This window comes from Athene noctua, chromosome 3, assembly GCF_965140245.1.
Source record: "Athene noctua chromosome 3, bAthNoc1.hap1.1, whole genome shotgun sequence".
NCBI classification, from domain to species: Eukaryota; Metazoa; Chordata; class Aves; order Strigiformes; family Strigidae; genus Athene; species Athene noctua.
The window spans coordinates 62,604,800-62,630,504 of record NC_134039.1 but is presented as its reverse complement, the minus strand read 5'-3'; the positions used below and the strand labels follow the sequence as shown (position 1 = coordinate 62,630,504).

General features: G+C 42.6%; 1 protein-coding gene and 1 non-coding gene across 8 annotated transcripts in view; both read right to left on the bottom strand.

Moving 5' to 3' along the window:
- PTPRZ1 (protein tyrosine phosphatase receptor type Z1) overlaps positions 1-3,712 on the bottom strand; it is a 143,801-nt gene extending 140,089 nt beyond the window's left edge. For 5 of the 7 annotated variants that reach the window (XM_074903160.1, XM_074903162.1, XM_074903161.1 and 2 more), the window contains exon 1: positions 3,525-3,712. In XM_074903160.1, the coding sequence (XP_074759261.1) occupies positions 3,525-3,582 (58 nt within the window). In that variant the 5' untranslated portion in view covers positions 3,583-3,712. The remainder of the gene's footprint in view (positions 1-3,524) is intronic. The other 2 variants (XM_074903166.1, XM_074903167.1) reach the window with 1 other exon arrangement.
- A 15,494-nt stretch (positions 3,713-19,206) lies between these two features.
- On the bottom strand, positions 19,207-19,279 carry TRNAK-CUU (transfer RNA lysine (anticodon CUU)). Its single transcript has one exon. It is a non-coding gene; the product is annotated as a tRNA-Lys (tRNA).
- Between the last annotated feature and the right edge of the window lie 6,426 nt (positions 19,280-25,705).

Below are 25,705 nucleotides of genomic sequence, written 5' to 3'. Positions count from 1 at the left end.
ATGTTACTACTTTTGTGTGAATAAATCATGGTATTGGGATGCAAGAAACAAAGTAAAAATGTTAGAGAAATCTTTTCTAGACAGTGAAAAATTAGTGAGATACAACTAAGTAAACAATTCATAGTTTAATTAGCTGCATTTTGAAAGGCAAAACCCTAGTTGAGGTCAGACAGTGACAGTAGTAAGGTGCAGATGAGATAACTTCAGAGAGACTTTTTACATTATTTGGGGAAATTACCCATATGTTTTGCTAGTGAAACCAGGGAATAGTTTTTAAGTCTTGCCTAAATATTTACACCTCTTTGATTCAAATTTAGCCACAACTATGATGTGATGTGTTAAAACATGTACCTTTTTCTATTAACATTTTCTTGCTTACACAGTCATAAATAATGTACTTACTGAAAAGACTCTAGATATTTTTTCCACAAGCACAATGAGACAAAAACTGCAAAAAAGGGTACACTCCATTGACTCCCAGGAGGTTATGTGGAACATATCAGTAAGCTGGGGCAAAATCTCAAAGAATATCTTCAGCCTAAGATATATGCAGCCTGAAGATTACAGATTCATATATTTTTCATTTAAAATAAAAATGTAGAAAAGCAAGTGAATTGTCCACAGGAGTTTTTTTCCTTTAATTTTAGTAACAGAAAGACTTAATAGGAAATCTCTAAGTACACAGTAGTGTCCAGAAATCCCACAAGACTTCTCATGTGCCCTTACTTGTGACTGAATAGCATCTCATTCCACAAGTAGTTCCATTGAACTTCACTGAATGGCATTCACTGAGAATACTCAGATAATACCCTGCTCCATAAATAATTTACATCAGTACTTGGCTTCAGTAACACTGTGGAGGAAGGTGCTGTTCATATCTCAGCAGTGATATTAGAATCAAGCCCCTAAGCATATCTTCAATAACACAGAGAACCAACTGCCACTGTCATTCCCAAAAGAACTTTTTGCCTCTGTCTGCTCTAATAGGTTTTTCTTCAGTGATGATGACTTGGCTTTCTTGTCTTTTCTGAACACAGATGAAACCTAGATTTTCCTGCTGAATCTCCCAGAGGCCACAGCAAAACTCCCAAATAGTTTCATTAGAAAGGACCTCCTGCAGAGCTCTGTACGTGACCAGCTGAGAACTCAACAACATTTTTTGAAACTACAAGCAAATAAGGCTGGGATCCACACGTTGCCTAGCTTCGAAATAGTTCCAGAACGCAAAGGCAGACTGCCATTCTCTTCAGCAACACTCAATTCACAGAACTCTGGGTCTGGTTTCCTCCATACCAGAAATACTTAATGGTAAGACCTAGCCTGCCTGACCCTGTCCTCCTCTCTCACCAAGCCCTAGAAACCATACACTGGTAGTGTGTAATAATTTATTTTGTATGAAAAACCAAAAGGAAATAATGTCAAAATTCTGACAAAATATTTTTATGAACTAACACTATCTGATGAGATCATGTTTAGTTATGGAGAGACAATCAAAGAGGAACATACTCAAATGAAATCTGATTAAATTATTCTAATAACCTGTACAGGGTATGCCTTTTTTGGAAACAATCATGTCACTGAACACACTGAGCAGTCTAGCTCATGAGTCTTCAGAATGAACCACCATTGAGACCAAATCATCTATCCCATCTAGAAAGGGTGTCCCCTTCAGATCAGGTTTGAAAACAATAGTTTATCAGGCTAGAGGAAAAAAGTAGTCACACTTACATCTCCTGTGTAGGCAAAACCCCTTGTTTTTCCATTCTAACAGATCTTTTAAATTCATGAATATAATACACACATGGACACCATGTATTTGAATATATACATTATATAAAACCACATTATGATATTAAATTATTAAAAAATATATTTAACTAAAAAGTTATGTTTATGTCTTGCATTGCTTGCCATGTGGTAGGATCACCTGAACACTGAAGTTAGTCCCCAAAATTGAATTGTGTTGTATTACATTACGACCATGTGATCCGTATTCACACATTTTCATATACCTCCACATACACAAATACCTGCTAATTTTGTCTTTTAAATAGTCTTGGGAGTACATCTGATTTTATGAAACAGGTTGGCAACATAAGAAAGATGTTATGAAAACTTATCAAAAGTTTTATGACAGGCCATTCTTTGCCAAACTAGTATAACAGAAATATTTTAGAGTAAGTACCCTGGTTTTAAAAAGAGATTTGTTTTTAAAGTGACATTAAAATGCTACTAATGCCCTTATGAAGATCATACATTTTAATTAAAGGTCAGTTACATTAATCATATTTATAGTTGAATTATTCCACTATATTTTCAGAAAGGAGGTAAAATATTTTTCCCATGACAAGATTTTTAAAAGTAGTTTCCTCTAACTAGCAGAACTTGGCACGAAAGGGTTTTCACTCCGAGTAACCTAACACCGATCTTTGTTTATCGAGTTCATGGTTTCAGAAGCAGCACCACCTATTGGGGGAAAAATGTAGGTTAGTACCTACTTTATCACGGGAGACCTATTGTAAAACTGGTTTTGAACATAATGAGCTGAAGCTCCTAAATTCCTCACACTTAAATACAAGCAAACAACTAGTATTTTCTAGTGATCTATTTGGCAGAAGCTTAGAAATTCAAAATGATCCTTCAACACGATACAAACCCCACCACTAATATTTACCACCTCCTAGTCTGTATTTGATGAAGTATTTCGGGCAGCACTTCTAACAGCATCAACTGACTGACGCCGGTTAATAATAATCCCGCGTAACAGAGCACTGCATGCTTTTGAGGGTGCCCTCCGGTTGCACAGATCTGAATGAGCTGAAAAATAATTTGGTTATGTAAGTAGTCCTACTAAAATCTATATATGAATCCATATTCTGTATGAGGGTCCCGAATGAACGACTCGCATTTCGCTTTCCGAGGCAGCCCTCGGTTTAGGGCAACCACTGACGCTGCCCGCTCTCGGAGAACGAGTCTTTTTCTGGACGGAAATTTTGCACCCGTCCCCGGTTCTCTCCGAACCGGTTCATGCGAGAGGCTGAAGTAAAATTTGCAGCCCACGTCCACAGAGAAGCTCGACGTCAAAACTGCTTGGCAGGGATCTCCCCGGTCCCTCCCGTCAGAGGCGCACACCCACTCCCCCGCGGGTGCGGGGCTGCCCGCCGGGGCCAGACCCCCGGGGAGGGCTCGGCGGGGACCGGTTCCGCGGAGCGCCACGCGAGACGTCGCTATGGGAGCAGAGGCAGGGTGGGCTGGCGAGCCCCCCCCCGAGCAACCCGCCCGCGCCGGGGGTGGCGCGGGGGTACCGCGCAGCCACGGAGCCCGGCAGCGGGAGGCCGAGGTAAAAACGGGTGGAAGAAGCGTTCCCACCCGCGGTGTTGACAGCGCGTTTCCACGGCGTGGCACAGCCGGTGACTGCGCCCGCAGCTGTACGCAGAAGGGGTCGGAGGGAGGAAACCCCACCGGGGCCCGGGGAGAAAAGTTGGTCTGAAACCCAGCGGCGAATTCACGCGAAGATCACTCACCCACTCTGAGGATGCAGACGAGCTGGATGCAGGCAACCAAGCGCCCGAGAATGAGCATGTCCAAATCGTGCTCTGCCTCCTCCCGCCTGCCTGCCCGACTGCCTCTCAGCCTCCCGCCTGCCTCCGCGGGCAGCTGCACCTCTCCCCAGCGGGGAGCCGGCTCCGCGCCGCGGCCGCGCCCGGCGGCCGCCCCCACGCCGCGGGCGGGCGGGATCAGCGGCGCTGGCAGCTGGCGGGGCCGCGGCTCAGCGCATGGCGGGGGCTCGCCGGGGCCGCCCTCCGCGCCGCTCCGCGCCGCTCCGCGCCGCGCACTCGGGGGCGCGGGTGCCTGCGGAGGACTGCGCGGTGTGTGCGGGTGTGCCCGCCTGTGCGCGCGGCTGTGGGGGTTGTGTGTGCGTGCGCGGGTGTGCGCCTGGGTGTGCTTGATGTGTCTGGGGGGGGGGTGCGGGTGTGTGTGTGTGCGCGCGGGGGGGCGGAGACCGCGCGCTGCTGGGCGGCGCGCACGTGTGCGCGCGTGTGAGTGTGTGCGGATGCGGTGGGGGAGTGTTTGCGGTGCGGGGTGTGTATGTGCGGGGGGTGTGTGTATGTGCGGGGGGTGTGTGTATGTGCGGGGGGTGTGCGCGGGGGGTGTATGTGCGGGGGGTGTATGTGCGGGGGGTGTGTGTATGTGCGGGGTGTGTGCGCGGGGGGTGTATGTGCGGGGGGGGTGTGTATGTGCGGGGTGTGTGTGCGCGGGGGGTGCGCGCGGCGCGGAAGGGGAGCGGGCGAGCGAGTGTCGTGGCGCGCGCGCGCCCGCGCGCGGGAGGGGGCCAACACACACACCCCCCCCAGGCAGGAGCGGGAGGCCGCGGGGGGGTCACGGCGCCGCGGGCAGAGCGTGGCCCCGGGGCCGCCGCAGCGCCGGCGCGGGGCGAGGAGGAGAGCGGCTCCGCGCGGGGGCAGCCCCCCGGGAGACCGCCACCCCCACCGTCGTGCGAAGGAAAGTTTATTTCGGCGGGGAGGGTGGTTGTGGGGTTCTGGGGTCTCGGAGGGCAGCGGGGTGCGGGGCCGGTGGGGGCGGCCCCGGGGGCGCGGAGCCCGGCAGCCCTTCGGGGGTGCCGCGCTCACCGGCGGCGTCCCGGGGCCGCTCCCGGCCGCGCCTTAAGGGCCCCGGCTTTGCAGGCGCCGACTGCCGACGGTTACCGTGAGAATCGCGGCGGGGAGCTCGGCGGGGCTGGTCAGCGCTACCGGCCCGTCAGTCGGTGGCGGCTGCGGCTGCTCCCCGGGCCGGGATACCCGCTCCCCGGGAAGTGGCGGGGGGAGCGGGGGAAGGGGGTTGGAGCGGCAGAACAGCATCAGCCGCCTTAGAAGTGGGTCAGGGCGCTGGCAGTGGCACCGTTCCTTCGTGAAGACAAAAAAAAAAAAAAAAAAAAAGGCCAAACCAAACCATCCGAACAAAAAATGAAAAATGAAGGGAAGCAAACAGTTGGTCCGGCGGGGTGGGGGAGTGCAGGGCAGGGGCCTGGCCGTGCCATGCCGGGGGTCCCGCGCGGCAGGGCAGCAGGTGTGGGCCCGGAGCGGAGCCCCGGCCAAGACAGGCTGCCCTGAGCGGCACCCCGACCCGGAGGGAGCGGGCACCCCGCCTCCCAGGCTGGGCCTGCCTCCCCACAGCCTTCCCGCGCCGAGCTGAGCCGTCTTGGGTGTTCTGGTGTGGCAAGATAGGTATGTGGGGGGCTGGAAACACCCCTGACAAGCACTCGGGGCTTTGGGAGCATAAGATGACACACACGATCCTGTACTTGGTCCCAGGTCCGCTCCCGTGCAGCCCAGGAGCCGTGTGAACGGTTTCTGTGTTTGCGATACTGTTCCCAGCTGAGTGAAACCGTCTACGCGGCACGGATGTGATGCGACTTTTAATGGCGGGCAACTTGAGTGTGAAAACACTTGGGGCTTTATAGGTACCCTGCTCCAGCAGGCCTCTTAGTCCTCAGCCACCAGAGCTGCTTCTGCCAGTTTGACCTTCAAGGAAAACAAAAAACTTCTGTGTCAGTTTTTCATTTCGATGTCCATCTGGCCTGCTCTACCTGGCTGTTTGGGCCGTTGTGAGCTATCTTGACATGAAGCAAATTTGAAATTTCAGAGTGAACAAAAGTTCGAAGTTGTCGAGATGCTCGAGCAGTTGACTGTATCTGGAAAGCAGACTGGAGATGTATCTTCTCATGCAAGGTCAGCATCTTTGAGGGTACTACAAAGTTTACATACAATAGAGGCTGGTTCATTAGGGTAAGAATTAACTTTGAACAACAGTTCTTGTTAGACAGACTTCTGGTATCATGGGAAGAAACAAATTCCACGTGCTGATCTCCACCAATAAACTATTTTAGGAATGTCCTAGGGGAAAATGTTGTTAAAGTTTTCAGTGAGCTGATTTTCACTCAACCTAGATGCCAGGAAACAACGGTAGTGATTTCCAAACCCGTACACATGCACAAACACACTGATACACATATGCTGTTAACACCAGTGGATAATATGTTTGAGATAAACTCCAGATGAAAAACTGTTTTGCAATTGGCCTGGTTTCTCAGGAGGAATAAGAATTTTACAGTATTGCATAGCAATATAGGTATTAATATAATATACAGTATAAAGCCAATGCCTGCAGGACTGAAAGGCTCATGGGATATACCTCCACTTGCCTTTCCTCTCAAACTGGTAGCTAGACCTAACTCAGTTATGTTGCTTGTGAGTACATGTGAGCTTGCAGCAGCTTCCAGCTTCCCCCTCCACCCTGGTGGAGACCAAGTTTTGAGCAGTTTGGTGCCTTTTTATCTCCAGGTTTTCAACTGAGAACAAAACTTTGTGGTCATCTGAGAAAGCTAAAGATCACTTCTAACAGCTGCTAACGTGGTTACCTACTCAGGTGCTGGAAAAGTTTTAGATAGGTCAGTGTGCTCCCTTTCTTACGGAGTTTCTTTGAAAATCCACTTTTATTTAGACCATGAACAAGTTACCCATCATGAACACCCCCACACTGAAGGACACACACAGTGTTCATAGGTGGCACAACTATTTCCTAGTTTTCCACAGTACATTACTTCACAGAGAGAATCTGGTCCTGATGTGGTTGTTGTGCCAATGGTTAACTTTCACTTCCAGCAGGTGAGGCACTGTAATATTTTACAAGGTGAATGATAAATATCTTGGACAGATCACTAGTGAGTGTGTTAGACTCCATCATTTGAAATCTTTACATCAAAAACTTAGTCATCTTAAAACATGACCACAAATGTTTACAGTGAGTAACTCATGCAGTTTTATAGCCTGTAATATGGAGATAATAAGGATGGATTAGAAGATTCATCTCTGGCCATTCAGCAGATATACATACCTGGTCAGAATAAGAATAAAATTATAATATCCTGATGAGATAGTACTTTACAGCTTCTCTGAACGGATGTAAATGGTTTAGAAAAGTCAGAGGCCAATTCCTACAATACCTCTCTGGTTCTTGTGCTGAAGAATGGTTGGTGAAGAAGCTCTATAGTCTAGGAAATGCCTGGCTGTGGTAGGGTGACACTGTTCACCTTTAGCTGGTGTGTCATGATGTTTTAGCTTGTGCTGCATTAAGCCAAATTCACTAAAATTAGTTTGGAAATAAGTAAACCTGTCAAGCAAATCAATTCACTAGCTCTACAACATTTCTATTACTGCTCTTGCTTTCTCCTAGATGAAGTATAAATAACCCACAAAATGATACTATATCAAGCAGACATGAAAAGGACTTGTAGTTAACATTCCAAATTTCTATTTCTTAAAACTCACTATTCTTACTGATGACTTATCAATGAAAATATGACTTACTTTCATCGCTATACCCTTTACTAAATATTTTGCAGATTTACGTAAAACTTTTCTTTCATTATGTAATATTTCTACTTGTCATTTTATGGAACATTAGTAAATCTATGAGAAACTTATCCCTCTTTAGTTTCTGAGTTAACATTTTCCCCTTTTGATAAGACTTTATTTTTTTAAAAAATTCTTTAATTTTCAGCCTTCTTTTACTCTTTTCATCTGATATCGAATATTTTCTTCAAATCTGCTTTTTATGCATTGTTACATTTTTTTCAGTCTAAATGAACCTCTCCTCAATTCGATACTGTATTTTCCTTTGTATTGTGACAGTCTTGTTATTTTCCAGGGTGAGTCATTCGGTGTCTTGTTAGCTTTTTTTCAAGATTGTTTTGAGTGCTTATGTTTTTTTCATAATAATGTCAATTTCTTATTGCATTTATCTTCTGCTTCTCTCCTGGTAAATGTTTTCATTTTCAGTGCTGTCTTTGATATTTGTCAGATCCTTTTTTGGGTTTACATGCAACTTTTATTTTCCTTTCTTTCCTCTATGAAAGCTATGCCACCAGTGCGTCTTGATATGTATGGTACTGAATGTTAACAAAGAATCAGGTGGATATCCATGTTTAGTTTCTAATTTACTGGAGAAATCAGTGAATAAATTCAAAATATTAAGAAGGTGTGTGCAAAAGATACGTTGTCCTGACAATAGTTATAACAACGGTCTTCAGAAACATAATTCAGACACATAATATGATACCAAACCGCATATTCATTAAGTGTCATGCTGAAGTCATATGTTTCAGTTCTGTCTGGTTAGAGTACTGTTTTTTCAGAGAACTCTTTGCCATGAGTATTTAATGTGAAGTGGAGGAGTATTAGCATCAGATATCACACCTCTTTTTTTTGAAAATACAAAATGAAAGTAAAACCAGTGGTTTTGTCTACCTCAGTTTTGTTTGGCATGCTAGAGTTGCAAGATCATTAAAAACTTATTAACAAATAAATAATGACTATTTTTGCCATATTTTAAGGGAACTCCATTTTTTGCACTCTGTGTAAAGTCATGTTATGTTCATTTTGGGGATTTGTTTGAGGCTTTACTTTCCCAATTCCGTTGCCTCCAAGAACACAGAAAGACCAGAAAAATGGTGACATTGAACCTCTTACTTGGCCCTTTGCTAAAGAGAAGATGTAACTCAACTGCTTTTCAAAGCTAATCCCAAGGACAGTAGATGGTGTATATTTTCCTCTCAGAAAAAGATCAGAACTTGAGAGTTTGATAACAGCCAGGTGCCATCAGAGCCTGGGAAGAGCTAGGCTATTCATGTAATCTGGTTTTATTATTTCAGTTCTCAGTCAGATCTAGTAGAAAAGGGCTAGGCTGTTAGATGCACTAAAGACAGCACGGTTTAAACCTGTCTTTTTAAGCAGCTATCTGTCTGGCCTAGCCATGGAAAAAGCTTCAATACTGTGTCTTCTGTCAAAGCAGAGGATCTGATGAAAGGTTTGTGGGCTAGAAATCTTAGATACCTGTTTTTCCCAGATTTATCAGCTGATCTTGAGATAAAAACCACTACTCTAAAAACTTTGCCTCTTCTGGCAAAACCAGTCTGTACCTAGCTGATTCCTTTAGTGCCAAAACAGCTGCCCCTTGTTAAATCTGCTGAAGAATGGCCTTCTAACCCCACTACTTACCGAGCAGAGTGGTTATAGAGTATGAGAAATAAGCAATGATGGGCTGAAATGCAAACTTTGAACAGGTTGGTTTTATATGTATATACATGAGCACTGAGTCAAATTTGTCACATTTCCTTCATGCTCATTTGTGACAATTTACCTTTAGCACTCAATACTCCTCCTCCTCCTTCTCCTCCTCCTCCTCCTCCTCAACATCCGTTGCAAACAAGTGTTTCCAACATTTTCCATGAAGGTTGGTGCTGTTTTTCCACAAGAAACCTATCTGTGAAGAGAAATGCACCACTGGCTGACTTTCTGACTGTACTTTCAGCTCTCCAAGAGGCATGGCCACGCTGTAAAATGCTCTGACTCCAGTTGCAAATACCTTCCTATGTTCTAGACAAATGGATATGCCTCTAGGGGCATTTTGGTTTTTTCCCTCCCGCTATGCAGCAACAGAGAAAATGAAAATAATATTTCATACTCCTATTTAGCATTCCTATTCATTTCTGCTTGGATTATTAAATGGAAAATTGATAACACAAAGCACGGCTACAACCACACTAGCACATCGTCTCACTGCGTAGTTACCTGTTAGCAACACAGTAGTTTCCCACAGACACCGATAAGGCTAACCCCTAAAATGATAAATGAATAGCAGGCAGGAGTGAATTATTTAATATCAGATTCCTCCCCAGTCCCCAAACACAAGGTAACATGACCTTCTGGAAGGTTTTATTTTTCTTTGTCTTTCGGTGGAGGGGCAGGTAGAAGTAGTTCTGCCTGAATGCGGGGAATGGTGGCAGCCTGGTGCAAAGCCTCTCCCGGTTCCTCTACAAGCTACCCAGACACTGAATTTGGCCCTCCACTCTGAGACACATAAGAAGCCCACCATCTTTCATGTCACCCATACAGTGAGCTGTCTAATGATTTCAGAGACACCTTCCCCTCCAGCTCTTACCGCCAGTAAGGCTCTCTTTATAGAACATAAAGAAACAGTTTCTACCCCAGTAAAGAAGGTTCTTTCAATCCAGTAACTGCAGAATAAGGCACTGTTTTCAGCGGCGTTGGTGATTAAAAGGCTCTTTTTCTGCTGCCTTCTTTTTAAAGATAGTGTACATCCTGACAGGAAATTCAGATGAGAAAACCCAAAATGTATACTTAAAAAAACAGTAAGCCAAAATGGAAAACTGCAGTGCATGCTTAAGCTATGTATTAAAGACATACATAGACTCAAACACTTGATCGTGCAGTGAACAGACAGTTCCTATCTATGTGGCAGGCTTTAACAATAGCCCATTTAATAGTAAATAAATAAATAAATAAATAAATCCCCCCTGCAACTGTCTGTTAAACAGAGATCTACAAGGTCAATTCCAGCCAAAAGCAAATTGGGTTTGTCTCATTTGCATATCTAACCAAACAGTATTTCCTATGCTGACATCACATTTACCATTTTCTTTTCTCTTTCATTTGTGAATCTGGTGGCCTTCTTATTACAGCAAGTGCTGACCTACAAGCACAATAGATATGAAGTCTCTGGAACAATTTATCATAATCATCATGCTTGGGTAAACATTGTTGATGGTGCTGCACAGAGTTTTCAAATAATGCATATTGAATGGTAGGAACACTTTACTGCTGGCAAATGAAGCACAGATTTTTTTTTCTTAAATGCATGTTTATCTTTTTTTTCTGCATTATTTTGCTTATAGCAAGTTGTATTGCTTTTAGAGGGTATGTTTCAATTTTAACTGGAACTAAAAGCAATTTAGATTATGGAACTGGCCTAGCATTTGAATGCTATTATTCTCATTGCTTTTAAATATGTATTTATTTTTGAAAACTACTATTCACCTGAGGAAAAAAGTAAACAGCAACAGAACAACAACAAGGGAATTCTGATATGCCATAACCTGTCTCAGGAATAGCCACTATTTTTCAGCATTCAAGGTATTTGCCAAATAAAGTATTCACAGCTCATCTTTTGACAGTACCACCAGTGTTGGTGGTACGTTGATGGGAAAACAAACAGATGCAGAGACGTTGGCTTCTCGCACATAGAAGCAGAAAGCACAAGTTTCTCAAACAGGGAAAGGAATAACTAAGTAAAACAAAATTCTTTCTTAACATCTAAAAATATTTAAGGCAGTCATTCCATTGTAATGGCTTTTAAGATCTCAGAACATCTATTGCAGCAAAGAGTAACTTCTTAAGTTTGAACAGAATTTGATCAGACAACATAGACCTGTTGCTGTTGGTTTGCTATTAAATATTCCGACCTGCCTATGAACTGTGGCAGCTGAAATAAATAAAATTTAATATACACAGAGGAAAATGTGATTAAAAGAATCCTAGGTTCTAATGGAAAATGATGAGATCTAAGATTACTGTTACCACTCAGGAATGAGATTTGAGGTCATGATAGGTAATTGTATGAAAATATTAGCTCAGTACTTGGTAGATGTCAAAAAAAAAAGGCAAAAACATTTTTAATAATTGTTGGAAAGTGAATAGAGAGCAAAACAGAGGGCATTACTTATGCCACTCTGTAAATCCCCTTCTCTCTTGCCGCTTCTAACTCAGAATGAATATAAAATGATTCTTTAGGATATTTTTTTTTTCTTTCTCACTACACACACACAAATCCCCAAATTTTCTTCACCTCAGAACAAGTATGATCAAAGATGAGGTGGGATGACTTCTGTATTTAAGGAACAAGGAGGAATATATTTCAGGAATTTGAGGAAAAAAAAGAGTCTGGGGTTCCTCAGTCTGGAAAAGAGGCAACCTTTTGATAACTAAATTTCAGGAGAGAGCAAAATCCCTGAGTAAGTTTTATGATTAAAATAAGGGTTAGGGACCAATTAAGCAAAAGCTAAGCAGCCAAGTACAAGGTATGCAGGGAGATGACTGGGCCCTGGCTTGAGGTTCAGCTAATTGAACATGATACGAGACATTATGTTGTGGGACATATGTGTGAGAAGCTGTCAAAAGTTACAAATAGTACTGTGAAGTCCAGCTGTGTTTCACAGTTGTTTAAGGGTGAGTTACATGAAAGGTGGCCAAACTTCACAATAACTGGAGGGCAATAGTGGGGTCTTTTGGGGAGAAGAACTTGCAATTCCAGCAGTAGCTGGGTAATGATATCAGTAAAACCACCTGAGGTCAAGATTACCTAGGTAATTGTATCTAAAGTACAGATAAAGGAAAAGAGGGACCCACAGGGAAAAATAACTAAAGGTTGGTTGATTATCTAGAGCGACACCAGAGTGGAGAAAAAGAAAGATCAAGGAAGATGGAGGAACATGTATGGGAAAATGTTGAAGAGCATAAACAAGTTTGGTCATGTGTGAGCAGGTAGCTGGTCAGTAAGTATTTTTTACTTAAATCAGCCTGACTGAAACATTCCCAGTTGATGTTATGAATCAGCAGTAATGTGTAAAGACCCATCTGATTGCCTGGATTGTCAATTCTATTACGGTCTTTCACTGATTTAAAATACTGCATAATATAATTTAGGCAAATACTGGGATGATAGTCAACCATTAGGGTCAGGTTAAAGGATTTCACTTTGCCAGACTCCGTAGGCTGCCTTTTTTTGTGGCTGTCCTTGAAAATCCCAAGCTGAATTCCTGATTCTGTTTTAGATTGGCTTGATGGGGAGCCTATAGTTTACAAATAAAGACATGTAAATGAAGGGTTTCCAAGATGACTACGCTCTTGTTATAGCTCATGGAGAACTAACCAGTGTTTTCTGACCAAATGTCAGTGCCTGCTTTGCAGGGTGTGTTGAACAGCTCTCTAAATCCCATTGCGCATATCAATTTGGATTTTTATTGACTACTGTGAGAACTTAGAAACCTCACACACATGGAGACATTTAAAGGCTTGATTCAGGTTCTTAAATATAACCATTTAGTCCAAGAACCTGAGAACCTCCACGACCCACATACTGTGCTGTTAGATCTGCCTTAGGACTTAAATGAAACCTACAGCCATAAGGAGTTACATGATACTCATAAGGCATCTCAAGTGTCACCAGATGCCGATACATGGGTACATGCACTCAGTCGTCATCTTCAAGCTAAATCTTCTCCCTGGTTTGTCACCCTGAGGGAACTGCTAGGAGCTAAATCCACAAAGGGGCATCGGTGCATGGGTGTTGAGTTTCACTCCATATTGCCTTCAGTTGGCTGTTGGAGGCATGGTTGGATTCATGGTCCTGAGGTAAGTGCTACACCCCTCAGGTGTTACAGGTGGGCAGACATTCCCTCTTTCTTCAGATCTGTGTCCTCCCTGCAGGACTGACTGATGCTTATGTGTGATGGAGGTTGCAGTCCCTCCATATATGTAAGATCATGGGAGCTTCTCTTTGGCTTCTTCCTTCTTCCCTGGTAGTGGTTCTTGGCAGAACAGGATTTGGGTCCTTGTGAGACAGCTGGGAGAGAATACAGGGAGGCTGATGTTCCCAGAAATGAGGAGGATGGCGAGAAAGGCAGGCTGTTTGCACAGTGTGGTTTGGGGACTGATTGTGTAAGTGCTATATATGGACAAGGTGGGCCACCCTGTACGAGGGTGGGAAAATAGATCAATGAGATGGCAGAACCGTGCTGGGGAGAGAGAGAGTATCTGATACGTGTATGGAGGAGGAGGAAGAAATGGGCTATTCTTGGGCTTGGAGAGGGGAAACATAAAGTTGACTACTTTTGTGGGGGACGAAAGAAATAGACTACTTATAGCAGAGGTGAACAAAGCTGTAACAGGTACTAAAAACAGATCTGGAAACTGTGGCTGCCAAGGTTTATCTTAGTCTAATTCATCTCTCAAGGTACAGGCAATTGGCTTACTTTTCAACACAGCTGAAGAAGGAAATGGCCACTTTTTGTATACTATAATATGCTGAAACTCTCACATAGGCAATAGGACAGTCAGATTGTCTGTCCACCTCATTTGCAAAATTCACAGCTTCTTTTTACTCCCAGTTTGCCTGAAGGTCCTGGGACCCATTAAGTTGTGTAAACACTTTTGTAGGTTCTGCTCCTTTATTTTTCTGCTCTACAGGTTTCTATCTGCTTAAGAAAGATAACAGCACTTCTCTACTCACGGGGATTTTGGAGATAAGAACTCTGCAGACAGCTCAATAACAGGAGTCTTTCAGACAAACGTAGCCTGTGCAGCACCTATTGCAGTTTGTGGCACTCAAAGCTCTAGTTAGATTAAAGACCTTGTGAAAAGGAAATTATCAAGATCCTATACTTATATCTAACATAGTTATATATGAAAGTATGAATGACCTTGTTGAAACATCTCATATTTAGCCAAATTATTATTAATAAGAGACAGGGAGGCTTAATAAGTGGGATTAGCACATGAGTGGCTGCATTAATGAACTGTTAGCATAAATGAAATACTTCGAACTTTCATCATTTGGAACAAATAAGCTTGTTCATCTCCTGAGTGATTTGTGAATGTAACAAAAATATCCTCCAAACTTTGATGTGCGAGATAGATCCTTTAACAGGGGAGGGAGAGGAGAAGGGTGGAGGATGGTGTGTGTATGTGTGTGTGTGGAGTACAGCAAGCACCCACACTATTCTTTTAAAAAAAAAAAAAAAATTGTAATCTCAAATTAGCTGTCAGACTCCAGCAACAGGCAAGAATATGGAAGAAAAATAATTAAAGGATGAGGACAGAATTGCACAGTTCTTCTCCTGTGACCAACTGTAGGCAGAGTAGCATGAGTTGCTTCTGCACTTCAGTTCACCCTGAGAGGTGCTGAGCTGGACAGTCAGTCTTGCTAAGGCCTCCCTTATCTGCTAACTGTCCTGAAGTTGGCAGCAGCCTTATAAGAAAGACTTGCTGTGTGTAAAGGTGTGACAAATTCCGTAACTAGAAGAGGTAGGACTCTGAAAAACAGGTCCCTTTTCCACACTTGTAGAGTACATGCTGGAAGCTTCCAATTAAACCAAAGACTGGAGTAAAAGCCTGTGGTTTGCTATGTCAACTGCTCAAATCAATTGAAAATGCACAATTTGCTTCTACATATCAGAAAACAGGCTCGCACTTCCAATATTTTTTATTAAGATGAAGGTAAGTGTCACCACCAGTTTATGATACTGGTAAGCGTGTTTGTCATTAAATTAATGGGTTTTTGTAACTCTAATCTTGTGGTGCTGGATTAAGCCCAATTGTCACAGGCAACAAATGTGCAGTAGCTATAAAACATCTTGGCTTTTTCCTGAAAGAACAATTTCACAGTTTCTTGGTATACATTGTAAGTAAAGGTCCAAGTTTGAAATATTTTGCATTCAGTTTCTTTGTACTCAGAGCATTGAACAACAGAGGGTTTTCATCTCCCAACTGCTATGTCCCCCCCAGATTTCTGAGGCATACGTGACTGCTGTACTTGCTAACTGGCTGTGAAACACTACAGTAACATAAACCACGATGTTTTAAAATGCCACATTAATACACCTGTCCTTTGTAATAGGTATACTATGGGTCAGTTAAAAATTTAAAACATAATTTCTTTCATGCTTGAACTATTGAACTGTGTCTGTCCTACTGTAGGGCTTGCTATAAATTATTCTGGGAGGCACATAGATTACTATTTCTCAGGACAGGTGGATTTTATGAACTGTGCTGTGCAAAATTAGAAAGCCTGGGTTCAAATGCTATTGCCCTTCATACATCTCTCCACCAGATGCTAGATGGCTTTTGATAAAACCAAGCAATCCTTCTGGCATGACCTGCAGCTTTAGTTCTGCCTCTAGGTCAAGCCTGAGATAAGAAGGCCTCTGAAAAGATAGATGACCTTTCTCTTCCTAATATTTCCTACAGTATCCTATATAACCCTTGTATAGCCACCTCGTTGTGAGGAATATTCTCACAAGGTTGAGGTAGGACAATAAAGGCAGGAGGATTCAGGCAGATAAAACAGTCCTTGTTCAGTCCCTGGGTATATCTGCAAAAATGCACCATGTAGAGATTGAGGCGTGGGATTGACAGTGCTGTAGCACTACATCTTCCCACTCCAAATCTGTCTTCATTTCCATTCAGACAAGAGTATTGAGTCTTTACAGAATAAGGTGCATCATTCCTGTTTATGAGGACAATTCAGGCTCAGATTATATGGAGGACAGAATTTATAAATCTTTGTGGGATGCCATGAAGATGAAATCCTGGCCTTTGGTGGAGTCAGTGGTACAAGTCCCCTATTTACAAGGGTTTGTGGTTTAATCTAATCCTTTGTACTTTGTAAAATACATTTGTGTACTACAGGTTCATCTTCTTCAATACTTAAAGACTCCTGTTCAGCTTTGAAATTTTTAGTAGAATAGGTGCTGCCCTTATGCTTTTAACTGCTGTCACTTCTTTCTGCCTTTGGAGGGTCCAGGTGCAAAACAAATGTTTTTGAAAGCCAGATTGCAGAGGCAAAGAAATCATGTCTCCAGAACAATCAGAGAGGAAGATTTATATACATAGTGAGACATGTTGTTGTTTTTCAACAGCAACAAGTGAGAAAGAGTAGAAAAAACATTGGTGGATTAGTTAAAATGTGTAGCATCAAACATATAAAATACATGTTACCTAGCCCATCCCCACTCTTGATATTTGCATTGTTCTTTTCTCCAGTATCTCTTAAATACCATAGACAAACAATTCTATCAAGTTCGGTTTTTTTCATCTAGAGCCATGTCTGTATTATATTGTATCTTTAGATACAGTTGGATTCTATCTAAAACAATTATGGAAATAGTCTTGAATTGTGTTCATGTATTAAAACACAGGATTACTGAAAGAGATGAGGGCCCTGAAAGTTTACCCTGAAACTGTCCCAGCACACATTCAGCCTCTGGTGTGTAATTTGTCTGGCATAACTAATAGCTTCAAGAATATTGAGAAAAGAGATCTTGAATTAACACCTTCCCTTTCACTGCCTGAGCAGCTTTAAAAAAACCCATATCTATATCATGTAATTCTAAAATCCCTGTAAATTTAGGAAATAACTAATTCTTACTAACACTGAGTGAAGGAAAGCCCTCTGTGGTTTGTTTTTATGTCAAGAAACAGATTTTTGTCCTGCTACAAACTTACTAAAGGCAGTTTTTGCCCACGAATATTCAGTTGTTGGTAAGATTTGTGTTGTTTCTCTATACATAAAAAGGAAATATTTCAGAATACCTGTGAAATCTGTGCACATTTCAGAAACTGAATCCAAATTATGAGTTTCAGAGAGATTGGCTTGGCATTTGAAGAAGGAAATGCAGCAGACGGTGATTTTTTTTTTTTTTTTTAATTTTAGACTAGAAGTTATATTGTCTAAATTGAACAGGATTTCACTCCTGTATACACAAGTGCATAAAAAATCATGCCGGTACTTTATTAGATTTTCTTTTAGCTGGATAGTTTGAATAAAATTAGTGTTAGTGAGATGCTTCAGCTGAAAGTTGACAAATGTGTATTTTTGAAGCCTACTATCTCACTAAAGGTCAAACTGTGCAACTCTTTCTCATGCTAATGAGAAATTGAAGTCAACTGGGTTTGACATGTAAGTGCTCAACAATTTCAGTAAAAGCTTCATAATCTGGCCCTGAATGCTTCTGTTTTGATAGATCTCTGTCTCCCAGTCTTGCTGTTGCTGTGTCTTTTGAAAACAGGTTATCTCTAAAACTTTTGCTGGTGATATATTGTGAGGAGAGAGCTCAGTAGGCTTCCTGCCACTTTTTGAAAGCCTGTTAACAGTACATATTAGTTGCTGTTTACTCTCAACTTCATTATAAATATAATTTTATGCTGATCTGCAAACTCCATCTGACAGTGCTGAGCACGATAGTATCAAGAAATCTACAACAACCATCAGTAGGACTGACAACTAGACAATTGTGCTTTTTATCAACGAGGTTCCTATCTCTGAAGGTACTCTCAGTGCAGTGCAATGACAAATGAAATACAAATAATACAGTGTAGTCTACTAAAACACTGAAGAAAGAGTGCTTCAACATGTCTTTGTGTGTGTTTTTAAAAAAGAGACTAACTCTTTGATCTTCTGAAGAAGAAGAATAAATGTTTTAATGGCCAAGGAAGGTCCTTGAGAGGAGACAGGATCATTCTGGTCCTGGACCTCTATGTTCCTCCTGCAGTGATATCTTATCAATAGGCTACATGAGACAATAATGGCTGGAAAATGAAACAGTAAAATTTTCACAGTTAGATATGACACGCAGTAGACAAGACTCTTCCCTTTGGGCACAGGGAACCAGGCACTACTCTGCTTACTGAAGGGCACCTCACTAACACACAGGACTAAGTGAAAAATGTAAGCAAATTCATTGATAGAACCTGCTACTAAAACATGTGCATCCCTTCTTACCACACAGCTTGATGGTTCATGTCCAGCTAGCAATGCTGCACCTGTGCACTGGGAGCTTACAAAAGATGTGCTTTATAACTCAAATCATAAGTGAAAGGCAATCTTTAATTTTACAGGCTACAGATGACATGCATCCTTATTGTACACTCTGCACTGAATCCTTAATGCAGGGACTAAAAGGTATTCATGATATCAGAGAGATTTTTCACTATGATGAGATTCAATTTAACCTGCAAATGAACTCTAGATTCTTGGCCTCTCTGTTTTTCCTTTGTGGCACATGAAAATCAGAAAAACGGCTGTGGTTGACCTTGGACTGTAGTCATTGTAGTGCTGTCACTGTCAGTGCTCTCTCTCACCCTCTTCATGCTATGGAGCAGCAGAAGGGACTCCCACCCATACAGTAGAGCAGCTCCAGGTGAGAATGGTCAGTTCTTGTCCTCTAACTTCACTGAAAAGCAAGGGTATAGTTATCACCCTGTATCTCCAGCCATGCTAATCTCTTTCTTGGTCTTGCTGAAGGAGGTATGGTGTGCTGAGTTTGTGTGATGGTGGTTTTGGTAGCAGAGGAGGGAGCCCCCCATGAGAAGCTTCCCAAAATCTCCCCTGGTTCCAAGTCATACCCACCTCTGGCCAAGGCCGAGCCAATTAGTGATGGTGGCTGTGCCTCAGTGATAACGTATTGTCCTGGTTCTGACCAGGATGGAGTTAATTTTCATTGGAGTATTTCATACCATGGCCAGCCATGTAGTGTCTGGCTGCTGGCTGAGTTTAAACCTCCACAGATTTTGGTGCCCAACAATGGGCATGAACCCATGACCCTGAGATTAAGAGTCTCATGCTCTACCAACTGAGCTAGCTGAGCCACTGAATAGAACAACCAACAGGCAGGTCAGGCTGCTAAGATTAAGGTGTCTCAAGAAGACCTGGACTGGCAACATAAGGGTGAACAATTTATGGCTCGCTGGGCCATGACTCCTCAGGCCATCAGGGAACAGATGCAACATATAGATGGGCTCGTGACTGAGGGGTGGACTTAACCATGGATGCTATTGCATAGGTAATCCATCAATGTGAGACATGTGCTACGATCAAGCAAGCTAAACGGTTAAAACCCATTTGGTATGGAGGACGATGGTCAAAGTATAAATACGGGGAGGTCTGGCGGATTGATTATATCACGCTCCCACAAACTCAGCAAGGCAAACACTATGTGCTTACAATGGTAGAAGCAGCCACTGGTTGGTTGGAAACTCATGCTGTGCCCCATGCCACTGCCCAGAACAACATTTGAGGCCTTGAGGAGAAAGTCTTATGGTGGCATGGCACGCCAGAAAGGTCTGAGTCAGATAATGGGACACATTTCCAAAACAACCTCATAGACGGCTGGGCCAAAGAACATGGTATTGAGTGGATATATCACATTCCCTACCATGCACCAGCCTCTGGGAAAATTGAGCCGTACAATGGATTGCTGAAAACTACACCAAGAGCAATGGGTGGTGGAACTTTCAAACACTGGGACATGCATTTAGCAAAAGCCACCTGGTTAGTCAATACCAGAGTATCTGCCAAGTAAGCTGGCCCTGCTCAATCAAACCTCCTACATACTGTGGATGGAGATAAAGCCCCCGTAGTGCACATTAGGAATATGTTGGCCAAGGCCATCTGGGTTACTCCTGCATTGGGTAAAGGTAAACCCATGCATGGGATTACTTTTGCCCAAGGATCTGGGTGCACTTTGTGGGTAATGCAGAAGGATGGAGAGGTCCGATGTGTGCCTCAGGGAGATTTGATTTTAGGTGAGAATAGCCAATGAAATGGACTGTCAAAGAACCCTGTTATTGCATTTAGTGCCTTGTAACATCCCTGTGCCACATCTAAAGCCTCCTGCTCTAGCGACTGAGCCAACTCCACCTCATTCCTCAGCCTTATAGACTGTCATAACAGATGGAACCTGAATTTATGGACCAAATGAACTCAGCAAACATTGTGGAGCATGGACTAAGGGAATGATATCTGTGAAACATGAAAAAAAGGAGGGAGTGGTGAATCCTTAAGATGTGGTTTGAAACCTGAGCATAATGTCAATGGTATGGAATAAGGGGTGGAGGCTGTCCTGGTTTCAACCAGGACAGAGTTCATTTTCCCTGGAGTATTTCAGACCATGTGATGTCGTGCCCAGGTGGGGGTGTGTCTCTCCCTCAGGCTCGCTTGCTCACACTCTGGCCATCTGCTCCTCAGGCTGTGTTGTTGCTGTGGGGGGGTGGTAGCTGCATTCAGTAAGACACTCTTGCATTTTACCAATTTTCTTTTTGAACTCACTATTGTTAATCTTTACTCCTGTTATATTTTGTAAATTCTTTCTTTTTATTCAAGCCACGAATCCTCTTCTTTTGTCCCTCCCCTATCTTACTAGAAGCAGGGAGGCGGAGGTGAAGGGCTGGCCACGTGGTGTCTGGCTGCTGCCTGAGTTCAAATCTCCACACATATTCAAGAAGGGGAATCTGGGAGGGGGTTGGGACTTGCAAGGAAAAGCTACAAGGAGGTCACCTATGTGAACACTGAGGTCAGTGGAAGGAAGGAGCAGGAAAGGGGGGAGGTGTGCCAGAGCAGAGAACCCCTGTATCCTGTGGTGAGATGTCAGGGCCTCCCTCCCTGCCATCCATGGAGGTCACAGTGGAGCAGATGCCAACCTGCAGCCTGTGGAGGACCCCACACTGGAGCAGGTGACTGTGCTTAAAGGAGGCTGGGATTCTGAGGGAAGAAGAAGCCTCTGCTGTTGTAGTTCAGCACTGGTAGGACTGGAACACGTGGGAGTGACCCAGGCTGGAGCAGCATGGGAACGGCTGTGGCCTATGGGAAGAACTCACACTAGAGAAAGTTCAGGGAGAACTGTCTCCTGTGAAAGGGGAACCCACAGAGAGCAGGGGAAGGAGTGCGGAGTAGTGTTTCCTACCCTGAGAAGGAAGGACTGGGGCACTGATTAAAAACCCCCATTCCCTGCTGCTGCTGGAGGGAGGACATAGAGATATTGAGAACAAAACTGAGCCCAAAAAGAAGGAATGGTGGAGGGAGGTGTTTTTAAGATGCGGTAATGCTTCTCACTGTCCCATTCTGTCTGATAAGTGTTGGGTTTGTTAGTGTTCGAATTAAGGTGATCTTTTTCTTCCCCTAATGAATCTGTCTTTTGCCCATGACCATAACGAGTGAGCTACCCCTCCCTAACCTTATCTCGATTCCCAAGTCTTTTACTTCATTTTCTCCTTCACAGCGCTGCAGGGAAAGGGGTGAGTGAATGGCTGCATGGTCGTGGTCAAGCCCTGGGGACACAGAATCTGCACAGCAAATATTAGAGCATATTGCATTACTGTGCCAGATGTGGTCAGGTCAAAGTGAGAGGTGAGCAGGGCTGCAGCTGATGCTCAGCAGTTTCCAAGCTAATGTTACTCCCATGCTGCACATCTGCTGCGGGCTGTAGCTGCTGGGAACTGAGGTGTCACACAGCAATGAGATTTAAGGATTGGTATAAGGTTAGTGTCTGGTCTCTCTTACCAGTGCTAAGCTGTGCTGCTTCCACACCAATTTACTGTCCAGCCCTATCCCAATCATCCACATGTGGTGCTGCATATGTACAGACATTGATACATCAGCTACAGAAGAAACATTCATTTAATAGGCTGAGTTGAAGATTTGGGTAAAAAACCTTTATAGAAAGGAGAAAAAGTACTGTGGGCCATGATGACTTTCTTCTTTTAAAACAAAACCATCTATATTTTTGCCAGTTCACTCCCAAAAGACTAAATGATGCTGATTTTTTTTTTTTTTCTCAAATTAAACAAGAAATTACCTCCATCAACTCTGTAAGAGCTGGTTTTTTCCTATTTGTTACTGCAGTTTTAAAGCTCCCTAACTTCACTAAATTTATCAAAGTTTAGCCTTACTGTCTCATCAGTTAAGGCAAGATATCCACAGTTGAAACTCTGCCTATCCAGCACATCATACTAACATTCTGTGTTCTATCCTGTATCCAAGAATCCAACCATCTTTATCTTTTCCCCTGGGAAACCTCAGAAAACTGCCATTGAACTGCAAGGCAATGTATTTGTATTCTATATTTGCATTTCTAATCAGAAGCTGATTAATTACTTTAAAAAGATGTTAATTTGACTGAAGCAACTTCAGGATACTACTAGTGAAATCAGTGGATTTGCTCCGCATAAACACCAGCTTAGTTTGCTGCACAGTTTTATTTAAAGAGAGTTTACATGTGGAAAAGCCACAGGAAATCGCAAGCAGTCATAAGAGTCCAATACCATTCTCAAGAACCTTGTAGGCTGTGCAAGCAGTCGATATGAAAATAGTGAACCTAGGGGGAAAAAAAGGTTATTTCTATCTAGAAATATAGCATAAATCTAAGAGGCTGCAAATCAGTAATATTTCAGCAGTTAGATAAGAAAATAAATATCTAGCTCTTACTTGTCAGGATGCAGAGAGTACAGGATAGCATTCTCTTTTAAAACATTTCATTGAAGCAGTAGAGGACAGTCAGTAGCAAGGCACTTGCCTTCATTGTGGAATGCCAAATCCACATCCCTGTTGAGTCTGCTCTGCAACTTCGACCTAAGTCTTCCATTTCTGTTAGAAGCACACATCCACTAGGCCACATCTCAGGCCAAAGCTGAGACAAGACCTCTTAGCTGCAGAGGCAAAACTGAAGGTTTGTCTTCCCAGGATGAAGTGCTAGACTGTTTCTCCACAGGAAGCAGGAAAGTAAATGGGCTTGCAGCACCTGCAGGGGAGGACGATTGGGTATGGGAATTGTCAGTTGCTCCCTCTTCATCCCCTCAGAGAGAAAGCCACTGCCCTGGCCTAGTATAACCTGGCTACTCCCTGAGAAGCAAAAGCAAACTTGGTTTCTTAGGTACAGGAAAAGGAAGTAACAGAGCTCTGTACATTTGCTGCCCTTTGTAATTATCTGTTGAAGAAAACTGTTTACGCTTCCTTTTCCTGAGCTCATGCCAAGGAGAGATGTTCTCTGTTGTGTCCAGAAACTCCATCTTGAAACTTGGATATCTTTCCAAAGTGTGTCCATAAACAGCATAACGTATTGATAGACTGATGACCTTTGATGATAAAGAAATGGCAGGAAAAACTTCTAAGTAGCATTGATACTTGTCTTTATAAGAAAACAAAACCAAAACCAACAAAAAAAGCTCTTCTATTCCATGGGCATTTGATTAATGTCTGTCAAGAAATCTGAGGATCTGAAATAGGAAAACCTGAATGTCCTGAGCATTGAAGGATACTTCTAATTATTGTGTATTTAACTCCTCCCAGAGTTAGGATCAATGAGAACTTTGTCTACTTGATAGCTCAGTAAAAATCATCAGTCAAAGGTAGAATCAAATCAGAAAACATTTTTCTTAGAAGATCACACAAATAAAATTTGTTTCATCAGATCATCGGGGACAGATCATCAGTTATATTTCATTGGCCGTATTATTTCTCAGCTGCCTCTAACAAAATGCTGCATACATTTGGTTTATGTTTGTAAATATGATAATAGTTGCAAAAACTTTCTGTGAGCTGTTATGGAAATAATAAAGGTCCAAGGGAATGCCCCAGAATGTGAACTTTGATAGCATACTATATTTATTTATTAATTTAGGAACTGACCATTTGCATAAAGCTCAGGTAGAGCTATTCCTATGAATAATCTTGTACAATAACATCAGACATCTCTACTAATCCTACAGAACATCAAAAGCAATGCTGGCCGCTATTCAACACTGGGTTCAGTGCCATGACAACAGATGGAATTCATGGCTGAGGGGTAAAAAAAAAGACTTCCATCCCCCTGTCACTTTTTGTAAGAATCCCTAAAGAGAAAATTATGCAAACTACTAGAAACTGAATGTAGAACAGGAAAGCGTGTGAACGTGTGTTATCTGCATTTACACAAAACAGCTTATTTGTGGAACAGAATGTAAGTGGTAAAAGTAGATATGGAAATCTTATTTAAATTCTTGCAAAGGGCAACGAGGAGGAGGAGGGAGAATGGGCTGGATTTCTCTTCCTCTGAATTCGGGGGGAGCAAACTGAAATTCATAATATTATGGTCACAGGCAGATGACATGAGAATGATTTTTCAATGTTGCATGTTCCTGTTTTGTGAAGAGATCATTCTGAGACATTTTAATCTAAATATGTACGTTTTGCACTAAAATTTTGTTTGGCAATATTGTGATATCTTTAGATGGAGCATTTTGGACATTACTGTCCTGTATTATAAGAAAAACATAAATGAAAACCTAAAAAGTAAAATTACTCTTTGGTTTACATCATCCATTAACAAGAAAACTGTTGAGATGAATGGGAGTTGCCAGTGTAAAGGAAAAGAAATCTTGGACTAATTTTTTTTTTTTTTTTTTCTGCAGGCAACAGTCCACAGAGTTAAGGTGATGAATCAGATGTGTCTACCGTGCAACTATTAAAGACCCCTGCTGCTTCAAAAGACCAGGCAGACAAGCTTACCACGTTTAGGAGACAAAATAACCATATTTTCTGATGCACAAAAAGGTCAAGTAACAACAGGTTCAGTCTTTCAGGTAGAAATGTGAATTCTGGGAGCTGAGGTGAAAGTTAGAAAATGAAGTCTCAAGGACTGGATCCAGTAATGCACTGGTCAAAAGATAGATTTTCCATTTGCTAAGATATTTACATGCTCAGGTGATACATGTGGAGAAGAATATAGAATAAAATGGCAGCTCTTTAAATGTCCTCTCTGGTTACCTATCCCTATGTCACCATGTTCCATAAATAGGTTTTCAGAATTGTCTTCACATTTTCCTCAGCAATAAAAATATGGCTTTGCATGATGCTGTCCATCAGAACCATCTGCAGTACAGAACAGAAGCATGAGCGATTTTTTTCTGCAAGATGGTAGTCAGAACTCACCATATGGTTCTGCATTCATTTTATTTTTGAGTGCTTATTTAGTGCCCTGGTTATCAGATACTGCAGGGAAAAAAAGGATTGTTTTAACATTTCCTGGCCTAAAAACAAGAGCAGTAAGCACACTTGCAGTGGTCTACCATTGCAAGAATTCATAAGGATCAAAATGTCTAGCTGAATATCTTATGCCTGCATGATTGACCTTTGAAGAGGTTTGGCTTAAGGTCTTCTTGTTTTGTGCATATCACCGAGAATTTTTTTTAATTTCATTTTCCACATATGGTGAAAAGAAAGAGCCAGCCTTTGATAGTAGCTGCAAAATTGTTTCTTGTTT